The sequence below is a fragment of the Arachis duranensis genome, chromosome 2 (assembly GCF_000817695.3).
Source record: "Arachis duranensis cultivar V14167 chromosome 2, aradu.V14167.gnm2.J7QH, whole genome shotgun sequence".
NCBI lineage: Eukaryota > Viridiplantae > Streptophyta > Magnoliopsida > Fabales > Fabaceae > Arachis > Arachis duranensis.
This window is the reverse complement of record NC_029773.3, coordinates 22451534-22475536: the sequence shown is the minus strand read 5'-3', so window position 1 is coordinate 22475536 and position 24003 is coordinate 22451534. Positions and strand designations below refer to the sequence as shown.

Sequence of the window (24003 nt, the reverse complement as noted above, 5' to 3'; positions counted from 1 at the left end):
ATGAACACCGTAGAAACATCATCAATGCTTGTTATTTTCTCATAACTCCAATTTCTCAGCAACTTTCAATAGAGTCTTATTATCTAGACCCAAAAAACATCAAGCTCTGAAGTTTCTTTAGATGATTGATATTGTGCCATGAAAAAGGGGTATGAGGAAGTGGGGTGCAGAGGAGGAGGTATGAGGAAGGAGATGGAGAGAGAAGAAAGGGAAGAGATAATGACCCCGGGGGGGAGGGGAGGAGAAGAGAAGAGTTTGTTTTTATTTTTTTAATATTATTTATATTATTAAGGGTAATTTGGTAAAAAGAATAAAATTAAAGTAGAAAAGGATGATTTTATAACGTTTTGTAATGTTGAGGATGATTTTAATAACAAAAAAAGGTCAGGGATGATTTTAATTTTGGTCTCAAACTTTAGGGGCGAAAAGAATAATTAACCTAAAAAAAACAACTACAATGACGACAACAATAATAATAATCTAGTATAGATGATAGTATATAGGGTATATTTTATCTAATAATTTGTAAGAAAGAGAAAATGATATTTTCAATAAAAAAAACTATTGAAGACCTCCTTTTTTAGGAGGACTGGGTTTTAAAGACCTAAGAGTACATAATTTGGCACTTCTCGAAAAACAATTTTGAAGAATCACCATTAACCCAAATTCTTTACTGTCTAAAATGCTAAAACAAAAATATTTTCGTTATGCAACCACACTCAGCTGATAAAGGATCACAATCTTTTTGGGGGTGGCAAAATCTTTTAGAAGGAAGAAAAGTTGCAGAAAAAGGTATTAGTTGGAGCATAGGACTGGGTTCTAATATTCGTATATAGTATGACCCTTGGTTACCTCCCCCATACAAATTTATTCCTAATTGTAGCAACAACATAGATACAGATATCTAATGAGTCAAGGATTTACTTACAGTGGATCGGCAATGGAAGCAAGAGCAGATAGAAGAAATTTTTCCTCCGGAGACAGCAACCCGTATCCTCTCCACTCTGTTGAATGCTGATGGTGTTGACAAGCTACAGTGGATCTGGAACAAAAGAAAGCAATATGATGTCTTTACTGGGTATACAATAGCCTACAATTTCTATCATGTTCCAATAGCACAGTTTCCCCTTTTGTTGCAAAATCAAGTAATTTGGAAGCAGGTTTGGGGATTAAAGATTCAAACTAAGCTACAGATTTTTCTATGGAGGGCTATTCATGAAAGGTTACCTATGATGCATGTCATCCACCACAGATTTGAAAACACCTTGCCCCTTTGCCTAAGATTCAGAGTAGAAGATGAAACAATCACCCACTGCCTCCACCACTGTGGCCCTGTTGTAGCGACCTGGAACGCCCTCTTCTCTACTGACACTGTTGCTCAAAATGGGTCTCCTGATTTCGCGTCGTGGTGGCTGCGGGTCACCATCAAAAACCAGGGTGGTGTTGAGACACTTGCTCGAGTTGTGATTGTATGCTGGGAACTCTGGAAAGCTCAGAACAGAGAAGTTTTTGAAGGAAGGAAGACGATGGTGGAGGAGATAACTGAGGCAGTATCACGGTACCAATGAGATGAAACTAAGGGTTCGGCACATATCTTTATGTTTCGTTCCTTTCCTCATTAGCCATCTATTTTTGTTGTGTCATTTCTAGTGGGAATTTTCAATTGCTTTCTATTTATCCCTTTTTGGACACTGTTATTTATTTTTTGAAGAAATAAAATTTAACTTACCTTTAGAAAAAAAAGAAGAACTCCTTCTTTGACCTAATGCTCTTCTCTCTTACAACACTCACTTGTAATGGTGTTCTTCTAGCACTTTCAATGTACTTTTGAATTAATGTGATCAAAATCTAATTCGCTATCTCTACCTGTGTATTAACTTGGGCATAACAAGGTGTAGAAAAAAGTTTTTTTATATTCCTAAATTTGACATATTCTATGACCTGTTTTTCAATGATCAAAGTTTCTTAATCAATAGTAATAAATTAAGAAATTCCAAATCTAAACACATTATGCTCCTCAATGAAATTATTATTTTAGTGTGAGTTATCTCCCTCAAAGGGATAGCTTATACCCATTTAAAAAATGATCAATACTAACCAAAAATAAACTTATGACATTTAGAAGAAGATGGATGAATATGCCCAACCAAATCTAAAGTCCAACCTTTAAATGACCATGGTTTATTTATAACATGTAATTCTGATGCTGGAATACTGTTTTGAGGATTACCTGAAACTGTTGCTGAACCTTCGTCACCGGAGGGTGGTGGTACCTGCAAGAGACTCCGATGCTTAAGTTAGCACGTGCTTTAGGAAAGTTTTTTGTAGAATCAGAGTATGAGTTATACCTGGGTGCTCCGGTGTATTTATAATAGTGTGGAGTGACCTTTCTGGAGATAAGATAGTTATCTTATCTTATCTTTGAGTGAAGTCATCTTATCTTTCTAGGGGAACTGCCTTTATCTTTCTAGGCTTTAGTTGTCTTTAGATTTGGGCTGGGTTCCTTTGTTTGGGCCTTCTTTGGGATTCTCTGACGATTTGGCCGAGCTCTTTGAGAAGATGTCGGGTAATCCTGACCTGAAGAGGTCGGTCGACTTTGTCGTTAATCAGCCCGGGTCATACAGCTCGACCCAAGGCATGAACAGTGCCCTTGCTTAAGCTCGGTCTTTCTTTCAAGGTCGTGTCTTTGCTAGGCTTTGACCCATTTTGGGAAAGTCGAGCTCGTGCATTTGTTGTTCTGTCGATCTGTTTTGTAGAGCTCCTAATAAGTTGCAGAGCGTTTTTGTCTCACCCCCTTTTTAACTGCGATGGGTGTTTTGCGTTCCTTTAGAAACGTGCGAAGCTTTAAAGGCTCATTAAACTCTTCTCCATTTCCTTTTATTTCCCTCTTTGTATCTTCATTTGAATTTCAAAGTCTCTTTTTTTCAGTTTTTCTTTTCTTTGCTTACTGCGACTTTTCCCTTTCTCTTGCTCTTTCTATTTTGGTAGTTTTGCGTTCTCTCTTGCTTTGAAGAGGTGATCATTGGCGTTTGTTGCTTTCAGTTTTTGACCAGTTACCGTCCCCACTCCACTGCAGGTTGGTTTTTCTTCTTATCTTTCTTCTTCTTTTTTACTTCCCACGCCGTTCTTTTCATGCTTTGCATTGTTCTGATTCTGAAAAGTTTTGATCTTGCTGGAATTTATGTTGGAAAGTTTGAATTTTTCTCTGAATTTGTTGTGTCTGATCATTGCTGGAATGCGTGCTCTGAGGGTTTCTTTGATTTGCATGAATTGCCATTTTGTCAGAGAAGGATTTGATCTTTTTCTGTTTGTAGCTTGAAGTAGTGAACTGTTTCTTTCAAAAAGGTTGGATTTTCTTGATGATTTCTGCGTGGTCTGTTTGATGTAGATGGTTTGCTGTTTTGTATAGATGATTTCCTTTAGATGTGATGAAATCCCTTTGCTGATAAATTTGTAAAAAGATCGTGACTTATGATGACTTTTTTGTGAATTATGACTTTTTTGTGGAGTGTGACTGTCAAAGGAGGGTTGTTTTCTTGTTTGAGAGACATCGTGGCATAGACTGTAGATTTTCGTCTTTTTCTGGGCTCTTACTTTGTTATTGCCTCCAAAGGATGCCTTTGGACCGGTGTGAGTCATGGGGTTTCCTTTCACTACTGTATCTGACTTCTAACATTTGTATGCTTTTGTCTGAGTTATATCCATACTTGTCCGAGCTGTTTGATTAGTAACCCATTTTTCCTTTTTCTCACTGTAGGACTAGTTGGCCCATGTCTTCTCGCAAAAATATTGTTGAGATGTCTACTAAGGTCCCGGAGGGCATGTCTGATTGGCTGGATTCTCTTGTCCTGATGTGTGTCAGTGTGGTTGATTCCGAGTATTGCGTGCGACTTAGAAGGCATCATAGGATCTATGGTAATAGAGATCAGGAGAAAAATTACGAGTTGATAGTGCCTGACCCCGAGGAGAGGGTTTGTTTTCCTTCTCTAACTCAGGGGGAACGTCCCTTCTTTTATGCGTATGACTACTTTTTATCCAAATGAACATCACCATTCCTTTTACTTCCTTTGAGACCGACTTGTTGTGGACCTGCAACGTAGCTCCTTCTCAGCTTCACCCAAACTTGTGGGGCTTCTTAAAAATCTTCCAACTGTTCTGTCAAGAATTGGATGTCCGACCTTCTCAAACTCTTTTTCTTTATCTTTTTGTTTTGACAAAACCTAGGATAGCTAAGAAGAAGGTTTCTTGGATATCTTTCTGGGCTGTCCAGGGGAAGAAAGTATTTTTCATGTATGATGAGTCTTTTAGGGACTTTAAAAACTTCTATTTCAAGGTCCAAGCTATTGAAGGAGCTCGGCCTTTCTTCTTGGACCAAAATAATGAACCTGCCTTCCCCTTATGCTGGCAAAAGAATGTGGTAGTCTCTAGGTATTCGTGGAAAATGTTAGATGAGGTTGAGCGTTCCTTTCTGCACGTGTTGGAGGAGAATTGGGATCAACCTCCCCATCTCGACACGAAGAAGTTTTTAGGGGATCCCTCACTTCTCCGAGCTGATTTGGGTAGTTTACCGATTTCTTTTGCTGGCTTTTTCTCTTTGTTTTATTTGTTTATTTTGTCAGTCCATTTTTTTCTTATTTGCAATTCTAGTTTTTGCTGTATTTTTAGAGATGGTAAAGACTACAGATTCCATGAAGGCTTTTAAGAAGGCCAGGAAAGCTACAACTGCTTAGAACATCTTGGCCAAAGGATCTTCTTAGGTCCCCCCTAAGAAGCCGATCTCGGGCGTTTTTGGGCCGAGGAAGGTTATCCCTACTCCTCAGGTCCAATTTGGATGATCCTTGATGAGCAGATATTTTATACGCTTTTTGGGGGTAATTTCATGTAGTTTTTAGTATGTTTTAGTTAGTTTTTAGTATATTTTTATTAGTTTTTAGGCAAAATTCATATTTCTAGACTTTACTATGAGTTTGTGTGTTTTTCTGTGATTTTAGATATTTTCTGGCTGAAATTGAGGGAGCTGAGCAAAAATCTGATTCAGGTTAAAAAAGGACTGCTGATGCTGTTGGATTCTGACCTCCCTGCACTTGGAATGGATTTTTTGGATCTACAGAAGTCCAATTGGCGCGCTCTCAATTGGGTTGGAAAGTAGACATCCAGGGCTTTCCAACAATATATAATAGTTCATACTTTGCGCGAAGATAAATGACGTAAACTGGCGTTTAACGCCAGTTCCAGGTTGCATTCTGGCGTTGAACGCCAGAAACAGGTTGCAAGTTGAAGTTAAACGCCAAAAACAGGTTACAACCTGACGTTTAACTCTAGAAACAGCCCAGGCACGTGAGAAGCTTAAGTCTTAACCCCAGCACACACCAAGCTTAAGTACTCATTTTCTGTAAACCTAGATTACTAGTTTAGTATTTAAACAACTTTTAGAGACTTATTTTGTATCTCATGACATTTTTTTAGATTTGAACTTTGTACTCTTTGATGGCATGAGTCTCTAAACTCCATTGTTGGGGGTGAGGAGCTCTGCAGCGTCTCGATGAATTAATGCAATTATTTCTGTTTTCTATTCAAACACGCTTGTTCCTACCTAAGATGTTCATTCGCACTTCAATATGAAGAAGGTGATGATCCGTGACACTCATCACCATTCTCAACCTATGAATGCGTGCCTGACAACCACCTCCGTTCTACCAAATTGAAGAATATCTCTTGGACTCTTGAATTAGAGTCTTCGTGGTATAAGCTAGAATCCATTGGCAGCATCCTTAAGAATTTGGAAAGTCTAAACCTTGTCTGTGGTATTCCAAGTAGGATTCAGGGATTGGATGACTGTGACGAGCTTCAAACTCGCGAGTGGTGGGCGTAGTGACAGACGCAAAAGGATCAATGGATTCTATTCCAACATGATCGAGAACCGACAGATGATTAGCCGTGCTGTGACAGAGCATTTGGACCATTTTCACTGAGAGGATGGGAAGTAGCCATTGACAATGGTGATGCCCTACATATAGCTTGCCATGGAAGGAGCCTTGCATGTTTGAAAGTGAGAAAGCATTATGTTACAGGGATTCAGAAGACAAAGCATCTCCAAAACTCCAACATATTCTCCATTATTGCGTAACAAGTACTTATTTTATGCCCTTTCATTTTTTACAATTGAAACTAAAGAACCCTATTGGTATCCTGACTAAGAATAATAAGATAACCATAGCTTGCTTCAAGCCAACAATCTCTGTGGGATTCGACCCTTACTCACGTAAGGTATTACTTGTACGACCCAGTGCACTTGCTGGTTAGTTGTGCGGAATTACATAGTGTGAGTGTAATTTTCGTGCACCAAGTTTTTGGCGCCGTTGTTGGGGATTGTTTGAGTTTGAACAACTGAAGGTGAATCTTGTTGCTTAGATTAGGAAAAATTTGTCTTTTTGGTTTAGAGTCACTAGAATTGCATCTTTTATTATTCCCTTTAAAAACATTTTTTTCTTCTTTTTCTTCAAAAATATTATTTTTCTGTATTAATTGTTAGTTTTTCTTTGAGTTTAGTGTCATGTTCTAAGTTTGGTGTCGATTGCATATTTTTTTGTGTCCCTTCAATTTTTCAAAAATAGTTTTTCTCCGTTTAGTTCATGCATTTTTTGAATGTGTCTATTTTCTTGGGAATAGTTACCCCTTTGAGTTTTCTTTAAAAATCTTTTTGAAAATAATTTTTCCTTGATCAAATCTTGTGCCAAAATTTAAGTTTGGTGTTTTCTTGTTAATTTTTCTTGAGTTTTCGAAAATTTTATTGTGGTTTTCTAAAAACTTTAAGTTTGGTGTTCTATCTTCATGTTCTTGTTGTTCTTGTGAGTCTTCAAGGTGTTCTTGAGTTTTCCTTGTGTTTTGATCTTAAAAATTTTAAGTCTTGTATCTTTTGTGTGTTTTTCTCTTTCATCATAAAATTCAAAAATAAAAAAAATTATCTTTTCTAACTATTTTTAAGCAATTATTTCGAAATTTTTTATAAAAATTCAGATTTCAATTTCAAAATTTTTCAAATCCTATCCTTTTTAAAAAAATCACATCTTTTTCAAAAATATCCTAACCACTTTCTCTCTCCTCACTTTTTCGAAAATCTTCATAAAATATTTTCAAATTTTTGTATTTTAGTTTTTATTTTATTTTATTTTATTTTTTGAAAATTATTTTTTATAATAAAATAAATAAAATAAATCCACATTATCTCCCTTGTCCCATCATGGACCTAAGTGGAAATAAACAGTCCAGAAGGACTCTGGGGTCATATGCTAAGCCCACTACTGCTTCATATGGGAGTAGTATCTGTATACCCTCCATTGGAGTTAGTAGCTTTTAGTTGAATCCTCAGCTTATTATCATGGTGCAGCAAAGTTGCCAGTATTCCGGTCTTTCACAAGAAGAACCTACAGAGTTTCTGGCACAGTTTTTACAAATTGCTGACACAGTACATGATAAGGAAGTAGATTAGGATGTCTACAGATTATTACTGTTTCCATTTGCTGTAAAAGATCAAGCTAAGAGGTGGTTAAATAACCAACCTAAAGCTAGCATAAGGACATGGAAACAGCTGTTAGAAAAATTCCTGAATCAATACTTCCCTCTAAAACGGATGACACAGCTAAGGCTGAGCATCCAAGGCTTTAAGCAAGGAGATAATGAATCCCTTTATGATGCCTAGGAGAGATACAGAGAGATGCTAAGAAAATGCCCCTCTGAAATATTTTCAGAGTGGGTGCAGTTAGACATCTTCTATTATGGACTTAAAGAAAAAGCTCAAATTTCTCTAGACCACTCAGCTGGTGGATCTATATACATGAGAAAGACAATTGATTAAGCTCAAGAGCTCATTGATACAGTTGCTAAAAATCAATATCTGTACCTAAGCAGTGAATCTTCCATGAAAGAAGAGGCTAAAACAGTAACTACTGAACTCAGTCCTACAGAACAAGTCACTGAACTCAACAAGTAATTAGATTTTCTGACAAAATAGCTGCCGAATTCAAGGATATACTACAAGAAACAAGAAGAGCTAATATGAATATGAAAGTGCAATTGAAGCAAATAGAACAGCAGTTATCAAAACAAATAACAGAAGAGTGCCAAGCAGTTCAATTAAGAAGTGGGAAAACATTAAATACCTCACTTCAAGGCAGTAGGAAGCCAAGAAATGAACAAACTGCTACCCAAAATCCCTCTGAGGATAGTAAGAGTCCAGAGAGGAATAATTCTAGTGCTCAAATGCCAGAAAAGGGTGGAGAGCTGGCATTGAACGCCCAATCCATGCTCAGTTCTGACGTTCAAACGCCAGAAACAGGCAAGAAACTAGCGTTGAACGCCCAAAGGAAGCTCAGTTCTGGCGTTCAGATGCCAGAAACAGGTAAGGATTTGGCGTCTAACGCCACTCTAGCTTCCACCCTTGGCCTTCAAACGCCATTGGGGATCAGACACATACAAGTGCTGATAGCAACCTCTCTAAAAAGGCTTCTCAAATCACATCTGTAGGTAGTAAACCTGCAGCAACTAAGGTTGAGGAATACAAAGCCAAAATGCTTTATCCTCAGAAACTCCGCCAAGTAGAACAGGATGAGCAATTTGTCTGCTTTGCAGACTATCTCAGGACTCTTGAAATAAAGATTCCGTTTGCAGAGGCACTTGAGCAAATACCCTCTTATGCTAAGTTCATGAAAGAAATCTTAAGTCATAAGAAGGATTGGAGAGAAACTGAAAAAGTTTACCTCACTGAAGAATGCAGTACAGTCATTCTGAAAAGCTTACCAGAAAAGCTTAAAGATCCCGGAAGCTTTATGATACCATGCACATTAGAGGATACTTGTACCAAGCAAGCTCTATGTGATCTTGGGGCAAGTATCAACCTAATACCTGCATCTACTATCAGGAAGCTTGGTATGACTGAAGAAGTCAAACCAACCAGGATATGTCTCCAACTTGCTGATGGTTCCATTAAATACCCATCAGGCGTGATTGAAGACATGATTGTCAAAGTTGGGCCATTTACCTTTCCCACTGACTTTATGGTACTGGAAATGGAGGAGCACAAGAGTGCAACTCTCATTCTAGGAAGACCTTTCCTAGCAACTAGACGAACCCTCATTGACGTCCAAAAAGGGAAAGTGACCCTGAGAGTCAATGAGGACGAGTTTAAGTTGAATGTTGTCAAAGCTATGCAGCATCCAGACACCGAAAATGACTACATGAGTATTGATATTATTGACTCTCTGGTAAAAGAGGTCAATATGACTGAGAGTTTCGAATCAGAGCTAGAGGATATCATTAAAGATGCTCAGCCTGATCTGGAGGAACCAGAGAGAATAATAGAACCTCTGAAAATCCCTCAGGAAGAGGAGAAACCTCCCAAACCTGAGCTCAAACCATTACCACCATCCCTGAAATATGCATTTCTGGAAGAAGGTGATACCTTTCCTGTAATCATAAGCTCTACCTTAGAGTCACAGGAAGAGGAAGCACTAATTCAAGTGCTAAGGATACACAAGACAGCTCTTGGGTGGTCCATCAGTGATCTTAAGGTCATTAGCCCAGCCAGATGCATGCACAAGATCCTATTGGAGGGTGACGCTAAGCCAGTGGTTCAACCACAGAGGCGGCTGAATCCAGTCATGAAGGATATGGTGCAGAATGAGGTCACTAAATTACTAGAGGCTGGGATTATTTATCCTATTTCTGATAGCCCCTAGGTAAGCCCTGTCTAAGTCGTCCCTAAGAAGGGTGGAATGACAGTGGTTCATAATGAAAAAATGAACTGGTTCCTACAAGAACAGTTACAGGGTGGCGTATGTGTATTGATTATAGAAGACTCAACACAGCTACCATAAAGGATCATTTTCCTTTACCATTCATAGACCAAATGCTAGAAAGACTAGCAGGTCATGAATACTACTGCTTTCTGGATGGATATTCAGGTAATAATCAAATTGCAGTAGATCCTCAGGATTAAGAGATAACATCATTCACGTGTCCATCCGGAGTATTTGCATACAGAAGGATGCCATTTGGTCTATGCAATGTACCTGCAACCTTTCAAAGGTGCATGCTTTCTATTTTCTTTGATATGGTAGAAAAATTTCTGGAAGTCTTCATGGATGACTTTTCAGTATTTGGAGACTCATTCAGCTCCTGTCTTGACCATCTAGCACTTGTTCTAAAGAGGTGCCAAGAGACTAACCTGGTTTTAAATTGGGAAAAATGTCACTTTATGGTGACTGAAGGAATTGTCCTTGGGCACAAAATTTTGAACAAGGGAATAGAGGTGGATCAAGCTAAGGGAAAGGTAATTGAAAAATTACCACCACCTGCCAATATTAAGGCAATCAGAAGCTTTCTGGGACATGCAGGATTCTATAGGAGGTTTATAAAAGATTTTTCAAAAATCGCCAAACCTCTGAGTAATCTGCTAGCTGCTGACACACTATTTATCTTTGATAAGGAGTGTCTGCAGGCATTTGAGACTCTAAAAGCTAAGCTGGTCACAGCACCAGTCATCTCTACACCAGACTAGACATTACCATTTAAACTGATGTATGATGCCAGTGACTATGCCATTGGTGCAGTGTTGAAACAAAGGCATGACAAGCTTCTGAGACTCATCAGATGGGTGTTGCTTCTGCAAGAGTTTGATATAGAAATAAGAGACAGAAAAGGGACAGAGAACTAAGTAGCAGATCACCTGTCCCGAATAGAACCAATAGAAGGGGCGTCCCTCCCTCTTACTGAGATCTCTGAAAACTTTTCGGATGAGCAACTCTTTGTCATCTAGGAAGTACCATGGTTTGCAGACATTGCAAACTACAAGGCAGTGAGATTCATACCCAAAGAGTACAGTAGGCAACAATCAAAGAAATTGATCACGGATGCAAAGTACTATCTTTGGGATGAACCATATCTCTTCAAGAGATGTGCAAATGGAGTAATCCGTAGATGTGTGCCTAAAGAAGAAGCACAGAAGATCCTCTGGCACTGCCATGGATCACAGTATGGAGGACATTTTGGAGGTGAGCGAACAACCACAAGAGTCCTCCAATATGGCTTCTACTGGCCTACTCTCTATAAAGACTCCCGAGTGTTTGTACTTAATTGTGACAGTTGCCAAAGATCTGGCAATCTGCCTCACAGTTATGCCATGCCTCAACAAGGGATCTTGGAGATTGAATTGTTTGATGTATGGGGTATTGACTTCATGGGGCCTTTCCCACCATCATACTCAAACACTTATATTCTGGTAGCAGTGAATTATGTATCCAAATGGGTAGAAGCTATTGCAACACCCACTAATGATACTAAGACAGTGCTGAAATTCCTCTGGAAATACATCTTCTGCAGATTTGGTATCCCTAGAATACTAATCAGTGACGGGGGCACTCATTTCTGCAATAAACAGCTTTACTCTGCTTTGGTTCAATATGGAGTTAGCCACAGGGTGGCCACTCCATATCATCCACAGACAAATGGATAAGCTGAAGTCTCTAATAGAAAACTTAAAAGAATCCTGGAACGAACTGTGATTAACCGTAGAAGGGATTGGGCAAGAAGCTTGGATGATGCTCTGTGGACATACAGAACAGCATTCAAGACTCCTATAGGGACATCTCCATACCAGCTTGTGTATGGAAAAGCCTGTCACTTTCCAGTGGAACTGGAACATAAGGCCTACTGGGCAACTAGATTCCTAAACCTTGATGCCAAGTTAGCTGGAGAAAAACGATTGCTCCAGTTAAATAAGCTAGAGGAATTCAGACTCAATGCTTTCGAAAATGCAAAAATTTACAAAGAGTAAGCAAAAAGATGGCATGACAAGAAGCTGTTATCCAGAGTCTTTGAGCCAGGGCAGAAATTTCTGCTGTTTAATTCTAGGCTCAGATTATTCCCGAGAAATTGAAATCCCGGTGGAGAGGTCCATATGTGATTACAAGTGTGTCACCATATGGATACGTAGATCTTCAGGATAATGAATCTAACAAAAAGTTCATTGTTAATGGACAGAGAGTCAAACATTATCTTGAAAGTAATTTTGAGCAAGAATGCTCAAAACTAAGACTTGATTAAAGCTCAGTAATAGTCCAGCTAAAGACAATAAAGAAGCTCTTGCTGGGAGGCATCCCAGCCATTAACAAAGCTTATTTTTCAATTAATTTATTTTTATAGGTTCATATTAATTTTCTTCAAGGTAAAATGGCAATTGCATGAGTTCACAGAGTTACAGAAGGATTCAGAGAAGAAAACAGCAAAAAAGAAGCTCACTGGTGCGAAAAAGCCAGTAAGAGCTGTTTTGGGCGTTAAACGCCCAAAAGAAGCATCTACTGGGCGTTTAACGCTAGTAGAGATAGCCATCTGGGCGTTAAACGCCATAAAGAAGCATCTTCTGGGCGTTTAACGCCAGATTTACAGCGTCTTGGGCGTTCAGAAAAACGCCCAGTGACAAAGGAGTTCCTGGCTTTTAACGCCAGCCAGAAGCAACAGCTGGGCATTAAATGCCCAGGAGAAGTTACAAATGGGCGTTAAACGCCCAAAACATGCAGTGTTTGGGCGTTTAACTCCAGGATTGTGGGGAGAAGGTGAATTCATTTTCAACTCAAATTTTTTCCATTTTTCATGTTTCAATTCATGATTTCTTGCATAAACATGTTACAAACTCTCATCTTTCAATTCCAAAAATTTTAATCCTAATTTTTCAAAGATATCAAATGTATCTTAATTCATAAACACAAATCTTTTTCAAATCCCCTCCAACTTCTTTTCAATTTTTTTTTCAAAATTCAAATATCTTTTCAAATTCATCTCAAATCTTTTTTTAAATAAAAATTCAGATTTATCTTTTTCAAATATCTTTCATAACTTTTCAATTTTAAATTAAATCTTTTTTCCTATCATACTTATCTTTCACAAATCATATCTTCTATCTTATCTTTTTCAAAATTTTTGAAAACCCACCCCCTTCTTTTAAATCTACATTCGGCCTACCCCTCTCTTCCACCATTCGAAATTGGCTCTCCTTCTATCCTTCTCCTTTCCTTTCTTTTGCTTGAGGACAAGCAAACCTCTAAGTTTGGTGTGTTTATCCGTGATCACTAAGCCATACCCACTAAGATCATGGCTCCTAAGGGAAAACAAACCACTCCAAGAGGAAAGAAAGAGAATATTCCAAAACCACTTTGGAATCAAGGGAAGTTCTTAACCAAAGAATATTCAGACCATTACTACAAAATAATGGGTCTAAGGTCAGTGATCCCGAAAGTCAAATTCGATCTGAAAGAAGATGAATATCCGAAGATCCAAGAGCAAATTCAAAATAGGAGCTGGGAAATCCTAGCTAATCCTGAAACAAAGGTGGAAAGGAACACGGTTCAGGAATTCTACTCTAATCTGTGGCAAACAGACAGGTAGAGATTAGCTGGAGCCGCCTTCTATGACTATCGAACTCTGGTCAGAGGAAAGATTGTTCACCTTCACCCTGACAAAATAAGGGAGATATTTAAGCTACCTCAGCTGAAAGATGACCCAGATTCCTTTAATAGGAGAATGATGAGAATAAATAAGGGCTTGGACAAAATTCTAGAGGACATACCTCCCTGGAACCAAGTGGACAACCAGCACAAAGGGAGTTCCAAATTAACTCAAGAGAGAAGATCTCAAACCAGTCGCCAGAGACTGGTTGGACTTTATTGGGTGTTCTATACTGCCCACTAGCAACTGCTTTGAAGTCACCATCAAAAGAGCAGTAATGATCCATTGCATTATGTTGGGAAAAAAAGTGGAAGTTCATCAGCTGATTTCTTGTGAACTTTACACAATTACAAACAAGAACTCCAAAGATGCCAAATTGGCTTATCCAAGCTTAATCTCTATGCTATGTAAAGATGCTGGGTTGAAGATGGGAGTAACTGAGTATATCTCAGTTGAAAGACCAATTGCCAAAAAGTCAATGGAGGGATAACAGGTGCAGGACGACCCTATCAAGAGGAGAGCACAGGAGTTCCTCCCGAAAATCCCTCAAATTGAATACTGGGAGTGCCTTGAAGCATCTGTCACCAAGTTGCAAGAAGCTATGGAGCAATTAAAGGAAGAATAGTAAATCAAAATAGCATACTTTGCAAACTGCTTAAGGAACAAGAGGAGCAAGGGCGTTAACTGAGGCAACTGAAGCGTCAGAAGCTATCTCTTGAAGGGCCAAGCACCCCACAGATTAAAGGAGCATCCACCTCCCAAAATAAAGGTTGTTGAGTCCTAATCTTAGCTTTAACTCTGTGATAGTTGTTCTTATAGGAATTTACCTTTGAAATTATATATGAGTAGTAGTAATTAGTATATCTATTTTGATTTTATCTCCAAATTGAGCTATAATTTATTTTTCTCATCATCATCAAACATGAATAAAATAGTATATTTTTAGAATAAAGAGGCAATATTTTTCGAGTTCTTAATAAGGAAAATTCTAATTATTTATATGTAGTGTCAATACTTTTTGTCTTCTGAATGAATGCCTGAACAGTGCATATTTTTGATATTTAATTTTATGAATGTTAAAATTGTTGGCTCCTAAAAGAATGATGAACAAGAGAAATATTATTGCTGATATGAAAAATCATGAAATTGATTCTTGAAGTAAGAAAAAGCAGTGAAAAAAAAGCAAAAGAGGTAGAAAAAGCCAATAGTCCTTTATACCAAAAGGCAATGGTGAAAAGTATCCAAGGCTTTGAGCATAAATGGATAGGAGGGCCCAAGGAAGTAAATCCAGGCCTAAGCGGCTAGATCAAGTTGTCCCTAACCATGTGCTTGTGGCATGCAGGTCCAAGTGAAAAGCTTGAGACTGAGTGGTTAAAGTTGTGATCCAAAGTAAAAGAGTGTGCTTAAGAACTCTGGACACCTCTAATTGGGGACTTGAGCAAAACTAAGTCACAATCTGAAAAGGTTCACCCAGTTATGTGTCTGTGGCATTTATGTATCCGGTGGTAGTGAATTTCAAAGGATAAAGTGAGATGCCAAAACTGTTCAGAAGCAAAAAGCTACTAGTCCCGCTCATCTAATTAGAATCTAAACTTCACTTAAAACTCTGAGATACTATTGCTTCTTGATTTCTTTTTATCCTATTTTATTTATCTAGTTGCTTGAGGACAAGCAACATTTTAAGTTTGGTGTTGTGATGAGCGGATATTTTATACGCTTTTTGGGGGTAATTTCATATAGTTTTTAGTATGTTTTAGTTAGTTTTTAGTATATTTTTATTAGTTTTTAGGCAAAATTTATATTTCTGGACTTTACTATGAGTTTGTGTGTTTTTCTGCGATTTCAGGTATTTTCTGGATGAAATTGAGGGAGCTGAAGCTGAAAAAGAACTGCTGATGCTGTTGGATTTTGACCTCCCTGCACTCAGAATGGATCTTTTGGAGCTACAGAAGTTCAATTGGCACGCTCTCAATTGGGTTGGAAAGTAGACATCCAGGGCTTTCCAGCAATATATAATAGTTTATACTTTGCGTGAAGATAAACGACGTAAACTGGCGTTTAACGCCAGTTCCATGTTGCATTCTGAGCTGGCTTCTTCTGGCCAACATTGCAAAAGGAAGCAGCAGATTTCATCAAGACATGTTCACCATGTCAAAAGCATGCTAACTTCCACATCGCCCAACCCGAAGAACTCATTAGTATAACGTCGCCCTGGCCATTTGCAAAATGGGGGCTCGACCTTCTCGGACCCTTCCCCCAGGGGTCGGGACAAGTCAAATTCCTCATCATAGGAATAGACTATTTCACAAAATAGATTGAGGCAGAACCCCTAGCCAATGCCACTGCCCAAAGAAGTAAAAAATTCTTATACAGGAACATTGTTACGAGGTTTGGGATTCCTCACTCCATCACTACAGACAATGGCACTCAACTCACCGACACAGGTTTCAAAAAATTGGTAGCTGACTTGAAAATAAAGCACCAATTCACATCCGTAGAACACCCACAAGCCAATGGACAGGCAAAAGCCGCCAACAAAGTCATACTATCCGTTAAAATGGAGACTACAGGATGCAAAGGGAGCTCGGGCTAAAGAGCTCCCACAAGTCCTATGGGTATATCGGACAACTCCACCCTCCACCACAGGAGAATCACCTTTTCGATTAGCTTACAAAATAGAGGCAATGATCCCAGTAGAGATCGAAGAAGGATCTCCTAGAATGATCCTCTACAATGAAGAGGCCAACTCCCAAAATCAACGGGAAGAACTCGACCAACTTCTGGAAGTCCGAGAAAGAGCTCGGATTAGAGAAAAAGCCTTAAAACAACGAATGGTCTAAAGATACAATCAGAAAGTAATCTAGCGAAGTTTCGCCAACAATGATCTCATCCTAATTTGAAATGACATCGGAACAGGTCGATAAGGAGAGGGAAAGCTAGCACCTAACTGGAAAGGACCTTACCGAGTTATAGAGGTATTGGGAAAAGGCTACTACAAAGTGTCCGACCTTGAGGGGCGAGAGCTACCAAGGTCATGGCACGCCTGCAACCTAAGGAGGTACTATAGATAGGAGGTAATAAAGATTGTAGGTCAAGGCACACTCTTTTTCTTGAAAAGGTTTTTTAATGAAGCACCAAGCCAAGATCTACATAAATACCCGCATGTACATATTCTTGTTTATATTCCTATTTTTTATTTGAATAAAGTCTTTCAGATCCTCTACAAAGATTTTCCTTTTTTACCAAGACACATTAATCTGAGCGCAAAAATTCATCGTTCGATTACAAAGCTACAGGTCGGCAAAGATGAGAACCAAACTCATTGCCCGATCACGACAAGGTCAGCAAGATGAAACTAAATTCATCACCCGATCACGATAAAATCGGCAAGATGAAAGTGGAAAAAATAGATTAATACAAGAAGTTATAAAAAAGTAATCCATAGAAAGAGACTTGACGAGGTCTGAATAAAAATGGATTGCTAAAAATAACTTAGGAAGGACCGACCAGAAGAAGTTGAACCAAACCAATCAAAGCGAGAAAAGTTATAAAAAGTAGTCCATAGAAAGAGGCCTAACGAGGTATGAATAAAAATGGATTGCTAAAAATAACTTAGGAAGGACCGACCAGAAGAAGTCAGACTAAACAAATCAAAGCGACAAAAGTTATAAAAAGTAATCTATAGAAAGAGGCCTGACGAGGTCTGAATAAAAATAGATTGCTAAAAATAACTTAGGAAGGATCGACCAGAAGAAGTCGGACCAACGAAAGCTACAGATTGGACCGACAGGAAAAGTCGGACCAACAAAAGCTACAACTCGAACCAACAAGAAGAAGTCGGACCAGCAAAAACTACAGTCGGACCAACAAAAAGCGTGCGCTAAAAGGGACATAGTTCTGCCCAAAAAAGCCACAAACTCCACGACAAGGCTATTATAATTATCCAAACTAAAAAAAAGTTCTGCAAAGAACATTATGAAGTTGTCAGACACATTAGCCCTAAAGATCATCTCAACTAAACGGAAAGCGGACGAAGCTAAAAAAGTGATTAAAACTAGGTCGGACTGCAAAGTAGCGACACTCTCCTCTCCACAGATTCACAAAATCGCAGAGGAGCAAACAAGTATATCAAAACATAGATATAATCTAAAAGACTCAAAGGCCACCCAAGTGACAGCCTAAAGAGCTTAAGGATACTTCATTTTTTCAAATAAAAGTTGCACAAAAGCAACTAAAATGTTAACCAGCAGCATAAAAAGTTACAAAAAACAACCCAAGTTCAAAAACCCACAAACCGGGCTATACAAATATATCAGAAGACACAAAGGGTCTGAAGGATCCTTAGGGGCAGCATCCTGAGTTGAGGAAGGAGGTACGATATTCAAGGGGGTCCGTCAACGGTCCTATCCTCCTGATTTAGAATTTGGACGTCTGAGTCAGAACCAACATGTCCGACTTCTGCTGTAGGGATTGAAGAAGTAGTGGTGGTAGAAGCTTTAGCTGACGGCGCTGGAGGAGGACCTTCCTCTTCATCATCATCTGGGGCAGGAACGATCTTCCCATCCGTAACAATGTTGTCCAGACTGAAGAGAGTCATGTCGAGCTCGGGTGCAAGAACTCGGACCTGGGCCTTCAAGTTTTCATAGGTAGCAGTGACACTACCCACAAGATGGCCCTGGAGCTCAGCATAGTCAGCATAAGCAGACTCCAGCCTCTCCTTGGCCTCCAGCAGCTCGCCATAAGTTTGAACATATCTCTCTTTATGCTTCTTTACCATCTCCTCAGCAAGGCTCGCAATGGCCTTAGCAGCGGTAGCTCGGGCCTTCTCATTTTCCACGTCCAGCTCCAATTTGGCCACCTTTTGTTCAAGTTCATTCTTTAGCCCTGAAATTCTGTCAAACTCTGACTTAGCCTCCTTCATAAAGGCCTTTGTCACATGAACGGGAGAATCTTGAATCGTTCTGAAGATTGGCACACTCATATGAGGCATCTTAACACTATTACTGGTGATAAAATCCAGGTGACGAAGGTTGGACACATCATCCGTAGGAAGTCGGCCATAGGGAGCGATCTGATTATCAACGAAACCCACAGCATTAAAATTAGGGGCGTCCAGGTCATAGGGTTCAATAGTCTTTTGCCTCTTTGGAGGAGGACCGTAGTAGGGGAAGAGGTAGCACCAGGGGTTGGCTGGGGAGGATCAGAAGAAGCCAACCAAACCTGGGGAGTCGGGATGACTTTCCTCGGCCCAGAAGTATCTGAGGTCGACCTCCTCAGAGTGGCTTGGGAAGATCCCTCCCCGGAACCTTTGGCCAAGATGTTCTAAGCCGTAGTTGCCTTCCTGGCCCGCTTAAAGGCCTTCATGGAATCCGCGGTTTTCACCATCTCTGAAAAAGAAAAGCAAAAAAAGCCAAAGTTGTAAGTAAGGAAGAAATTGACAAGTAAACAAACAAACAAAACTAGAAAGAAGTCGGCAACTACCTAATTCGGCACGAAGAAGGGAGGGATCCCCTAAGAACCTCTTCGTGTCGAGATGAGGAGGCTCCCCCAATTCTCCTCTAGCACATGCACAAAGGCTTGCTTGACCTCATCTAACATTTCCCACGAATACCTAGACACTACCACATTCTTTTGCCAGTATAAAGGGAAGGTGGGCTCGTTATTCTGATCTAAGAAGAAAGGCCAAGTTCCTTCAACAGCTCGGACCTTGAAATAATAGTTTTTAAAATCTCTAAAAGATTCATCATACATAGAAAAAACTTTCTTTCCTTGGGTAGCTCGGAAAGAAATCTAGGAAGCCTTCTTCTTAGATACCCAGGCTTCATCAAGACAAAAAAATAAAGAAAGAGAGCCTGCAAAGGTCGAACATCCAGTTCCTGACACAAAAATTGGAAGATTTTTATAAAACCCCATGAATTCGGATGGAGTTAGGAGGGAGCTACGTTGCAGGACCACAACAAGTCGGTTTCAAAAGAATTAAAAGGAATAGTGATATTCAGTTGACTGAAGAAGTAGTCATAAGCATAGAAGAAGGGCCGCTCTCCTTTTGTCAAAGAAGGAAAACTGACCCTCTCCTCGGGGTCGAGAGACACCAGCTCATAAATTTTCTCCTGGTCCCTATCACTACAAATCCTATGATGCCTCCTAAGTCGCACACAATATTCAGAATCAACTACAGAGACACACATCAAAACAATAGAATCCAGCCAGTCAGACATGCCATCCGGGACCTTAGTAGACATTTCAACAACGTTCTTTCAAGAGGACATGGGTCAATTATGAGGTTACCACCACACAGCTCAAGAAAATGTAAAAACAACTCAGACAAACAAACACGTAGAATAAAGATATAGCAATAAAAGGAAAACCCTAGGATTCATACTAAAATCTAGGGGCATCCTTTGGAGGAAGTAATAAGGAAAGAAGGAAAGCAACGACCTATGCCCTAACATCTCACAGTAAACATAATCCTTCTCTAGCAACATCACACCACGCAAAACAGCAAGAAAAGTCATCATTATCACTAACAAAAATCAGCGAAAGCTACAACCTTTCTTTCATAAATAGTCCAAACTCAAGTAGCAAGCCCAGAGACGAAAGACATGCAAGGATAAAAAGCCCTAAAGAAATGAAAACTACCAGGCATACGCTACAAACAAAAGAGTGCAGGGATCACCATGAAAATGAAAGCTTCTTTAAGAAAACCATGAAAGCAAAGTATCAAAAAGAAAGATGCAATCTTTTTGATAGTTTAGACAAGATTCCCAGAAGCAAAATCAGTGAAAAATACAGACAACAACAAGAAGGCGACTATCAAAAACATAAAAGGGGAAGAAAATACCAACCTACGGAGGAAGGAGAAGCAAACGCAAAGGAAGACCAATGCAACGATGAATCCACACTAAACAATCACTTTCAAAGGATTGGAAATAGGAAGCACAATGATGCGAAAACTTGAGAAGATAGAGAAATGAAGCGCTATAGCAAGCAAAAGTGAAAAGAAAGGAGAGGAAAAACTGAAGAGATGAGACTTTAAAATTCAAAATGAAGATACAAAGAGGGAAACAAGGAAAGGGCGAAAGAGGAGTTAATGAGTTATAACCCTCGCACGTTTCCAAGAAAAGCACAAACGCGCGTTGCAATTTAAAGGGAAACGTTCCGCATACAAAGTCCCAATATGAGGTCTACAAACAGGGTTGACAAAAATGCTCAAGCTCGGCTTCTCCAAAAGGGATCAAAGTCTAAAAAAAAAAAGACGCGACCTCAATAGGAAAGACTGCGCTCAAACAGGGGAATTGTTCATACCCTGGGTTGAGCTAGGTGACCCGGCCTGACTTCAGACAAAATGACTGACCTCTCGAGTCAGGCTCCCCGACCTCTTCATAAAAGAGTTCAGCCAAATCGACTAAAGGGGCCAAACAGGCCCAAATAAAGGGACACAACCCAAATCTAAAAGGCAGCCAAGGCCTAGAAAGATAAGGGCGGTCCCCCTTGAAGATAAGATAGCTTTACCCAAAAGATAAGATAAGATAACTATCTTATCTCCAGAAAGGTCGTTCCACACTATTATAAATACCCTGGAGCACCCAAGTATAACTCATACTCTGATTCTACTAAAAACCTGCCTAAAGCACGTGCTAACTTAAGCATCAGAGTCTCTTGCAGGTAGCACTACTCTCCGGTAACGAAGGATCAGCAGCACCGCCAAGTCCAACAAGTCAGACACGACAGCTCTGATCCCCACCACAGATCTCGTACGAGATCGACCTACAGTTTCAGGTAACCCTCAGAACACACAGGAAAGTGTGCGTACGCACACTAGAGTGTATTCTTCCCCTTTGTTTTCTCCATGAAATCTCCCATTTTGCATGCTTCTTTCCACTTCTACCTAGCTATCCTTGCCTATTAGACCTGAAATCACTCAACAAAATATATCACAGCATCGAATGGAATAAAAGTAGAATTAAATTGATTAATTTAAGCACAAAAAAATATATTTTTACAATTAGGTGCAATTTAGAGAAAGATCATAAAAGTATGCTATTTAAGCAAATAAATGTGAGTTCATGTGATGAAATTCACTTAATTCAAGCCAAAATTTACCATCAAATATGGACTCATCAATTTTTCCATACTTTAATAATAGCATGTCCTCATGCTAATCACAAACAAAGAGAAGGATCAAAGAACAAACAACTTATTCAATGAAACTACCTATATGCATGTAAGTATACTAATGGATGCTATCTATTTCTATTTATACTTTAGTTTACTATTGACTTGGCAAAGCAAACAAACAAATTTCCAAGCAAGCATATAAACAATAGGGCCAAAACAAGGAACTATAGAGCTGTATGTATATATGTGTTTTCATTTTACGTATTTGGTTTAGTCTTAGATTTTGTCTTCCCCTCATCATTTATTGTTTTGATTTTTTAGAGGGGTAGGTTTTGTTTTTGAGAAATTTTGAATAAGTCTATGTAATTAATATTATGTGAATATAATTATGTGATTAAGTGGTCTAAAGTAAAGCCTTTTTCGATTTCTTAATTAAAAATTTGGTTTGTACTTCATGAAGGCTCAATATTAAATAAATATAATATGAAATTTAAAGGAGTAGAGGTAGGTAACTGGTGGACGAAATTGTGATCATCAACAATGGCTCCAAAGACTTGGTGCTCTCAAACATAAATCACACTTTGTCACAACTCTGCACAACTAACCAGCAAGTGTACTGGGTCGTCCAAGTAATACCTTACGTGAGTAAGGGTCGATCCCACAGAGATTGTTGGTATGAAGCAAGCTATGGTCATCTTGTAAATCCCAGTTAGGCGGATTCAACTATATTAAGAGATTATTGGATTTTCGAATAATAATAATAAATAAATAGAAAATAGTTACTCATATAATTCAAAGGTGGGAATTTCAGATAGGTGCATGGAGATGCTGTGTTCCTTCTGAATCTCTGCTTTCCTACTGCTTTTATCCAATCTTTGTCACTCCTTTCTATGGCAAGCTGTATGTAGGGCATCACCGTTGTTAATGGCTACATCCCATCCTCTCAGTGAAAATGGTCCAAATGCTCTGTCACAGCACGACTAATCATCTGTTGGTTCTCGATCATGTTGGAATAGAATCCCTTGATTCTTTTGCGTTTGTCATCACGCCCAACAATCGCGAGTTTGAAGCTCGTCACAGTCATTCAATCCCGGAATCCTACTCGGAATACCACAGACAAGGTTAGACTTTTCGGATTCCCATGAATGCGGCCATCAATTCTAGCTTATACCACGAAGATTCTGATTAAGGAATCCAAGAGATATGCGCCCGGTCTAAGGTAGAACGGAAGTGGTTGTCAGTCACACGTTCATAGGTGAGAATGATGATGAGTGTTACGGATCATCACATTCATCATGTTGAAGTGCAATGAATATCTTAGAATAAGAACAAGTGGAATTGAATAGAAAATAGTAGTAATTGCATTGAAACTTGAGGTACAGCAGAGCTCCACACCCTTAATCTATGGTGTGTAGAAACTCCACCGTTAAAAATACATAAGTGATGAAGGTTCAGGCATGGCCAAGAGGCCAGCCCCCAAAACGTGATCAATAGTCTCCTAAGATGAATAATAAAATAAAACTGAGACCAAAGATATCTAATACACTAGTAAAAAGTTCTATTTATACTAAACTAGCTACTAGGGTTTACAAAAGTAAGTAATTGATGCATAAATCCACTTCCGAGGCCAACTTGGTGTATGTTTGGGCTGAGCTTGATCTTTACATGAGCTGAGGCTTATCTTGGAGTTGAACGCCAAGTTGTAACGTGTTTTTGGCGTTCAACTCTGGTTCATGACGTGTTTCTGGCGTTTGACTCCAGAATGCAGCATGAAGCTGGCGTTGAGCTCCAGTTTACGTCGTCAAATCTCGAATAAAGTATGAACTATTATATATTTCTGGAAATTTCTAGATGTCTACTTTCCAACGCCGTTAAGAGCGCGCCATTTGGAGTTCTGTAGCTCCAGAAAATCTATTTCGATTGCAGGGAGGTCAGATTCCAACAGCATTAGCAGTCCTTTGTCAGCCTCCTTATCAGAGTTTTGCTCAGGTCCCTCAATTTCAGCCAGAAAATACCTAAAATCACAGAAAAACACAAAAACTCATAGTAAAGTCCAGAAATGTGAATTTTACATAAAAACTAATGAAAACATCCCTAAAAGTAGCTAGATCATACTAAAAATGACCTAAAAACAATGCCAAAAAGCGTATAAATTATCCGCTCATCACAACACCAAACTTAAATTATTGCTTATCCCCAAGCAACTAAAAATCAATTAGGATAAAAAGGAAGATAATATACTATAAATCCCAAAATATCAATGAATATTAATTCTAATTAGATGAGCGAGACTTGTAGCTTTTTGCCTCTGAACAGTTTTGGCATGTCACTTTTTCCTTTGAAGTTTAGAATGATTGGCATCTATAGGAACTTAGAATTTCAGATAGT

At 39.1% G+C, this 24003-nt stretch overlaps 1 protein-coding gene across 1 annotated transcript; it reads left to right on the top strand.

Annotated features, from left to right (window-relative positions):
* The first annotated feature begins 707 nt into the window (after positions 1–707).
* LOC107474004 (uncharacterized) lies at positions 708–1568 on the top strand. The gene is made up of 2 exons (XM_016093590.1): positions 708–792; positions 931–1568. Exons 1-2 carry the CDS (start codon positions 708–710, stop codon positions 1566–1568), a joined length of 723 nt encoding a protein of 240 aa, XP_015949076.1.
* The last annotated feature ends 22435 nt before the right edge of the window (positions 1569–24003 follow it).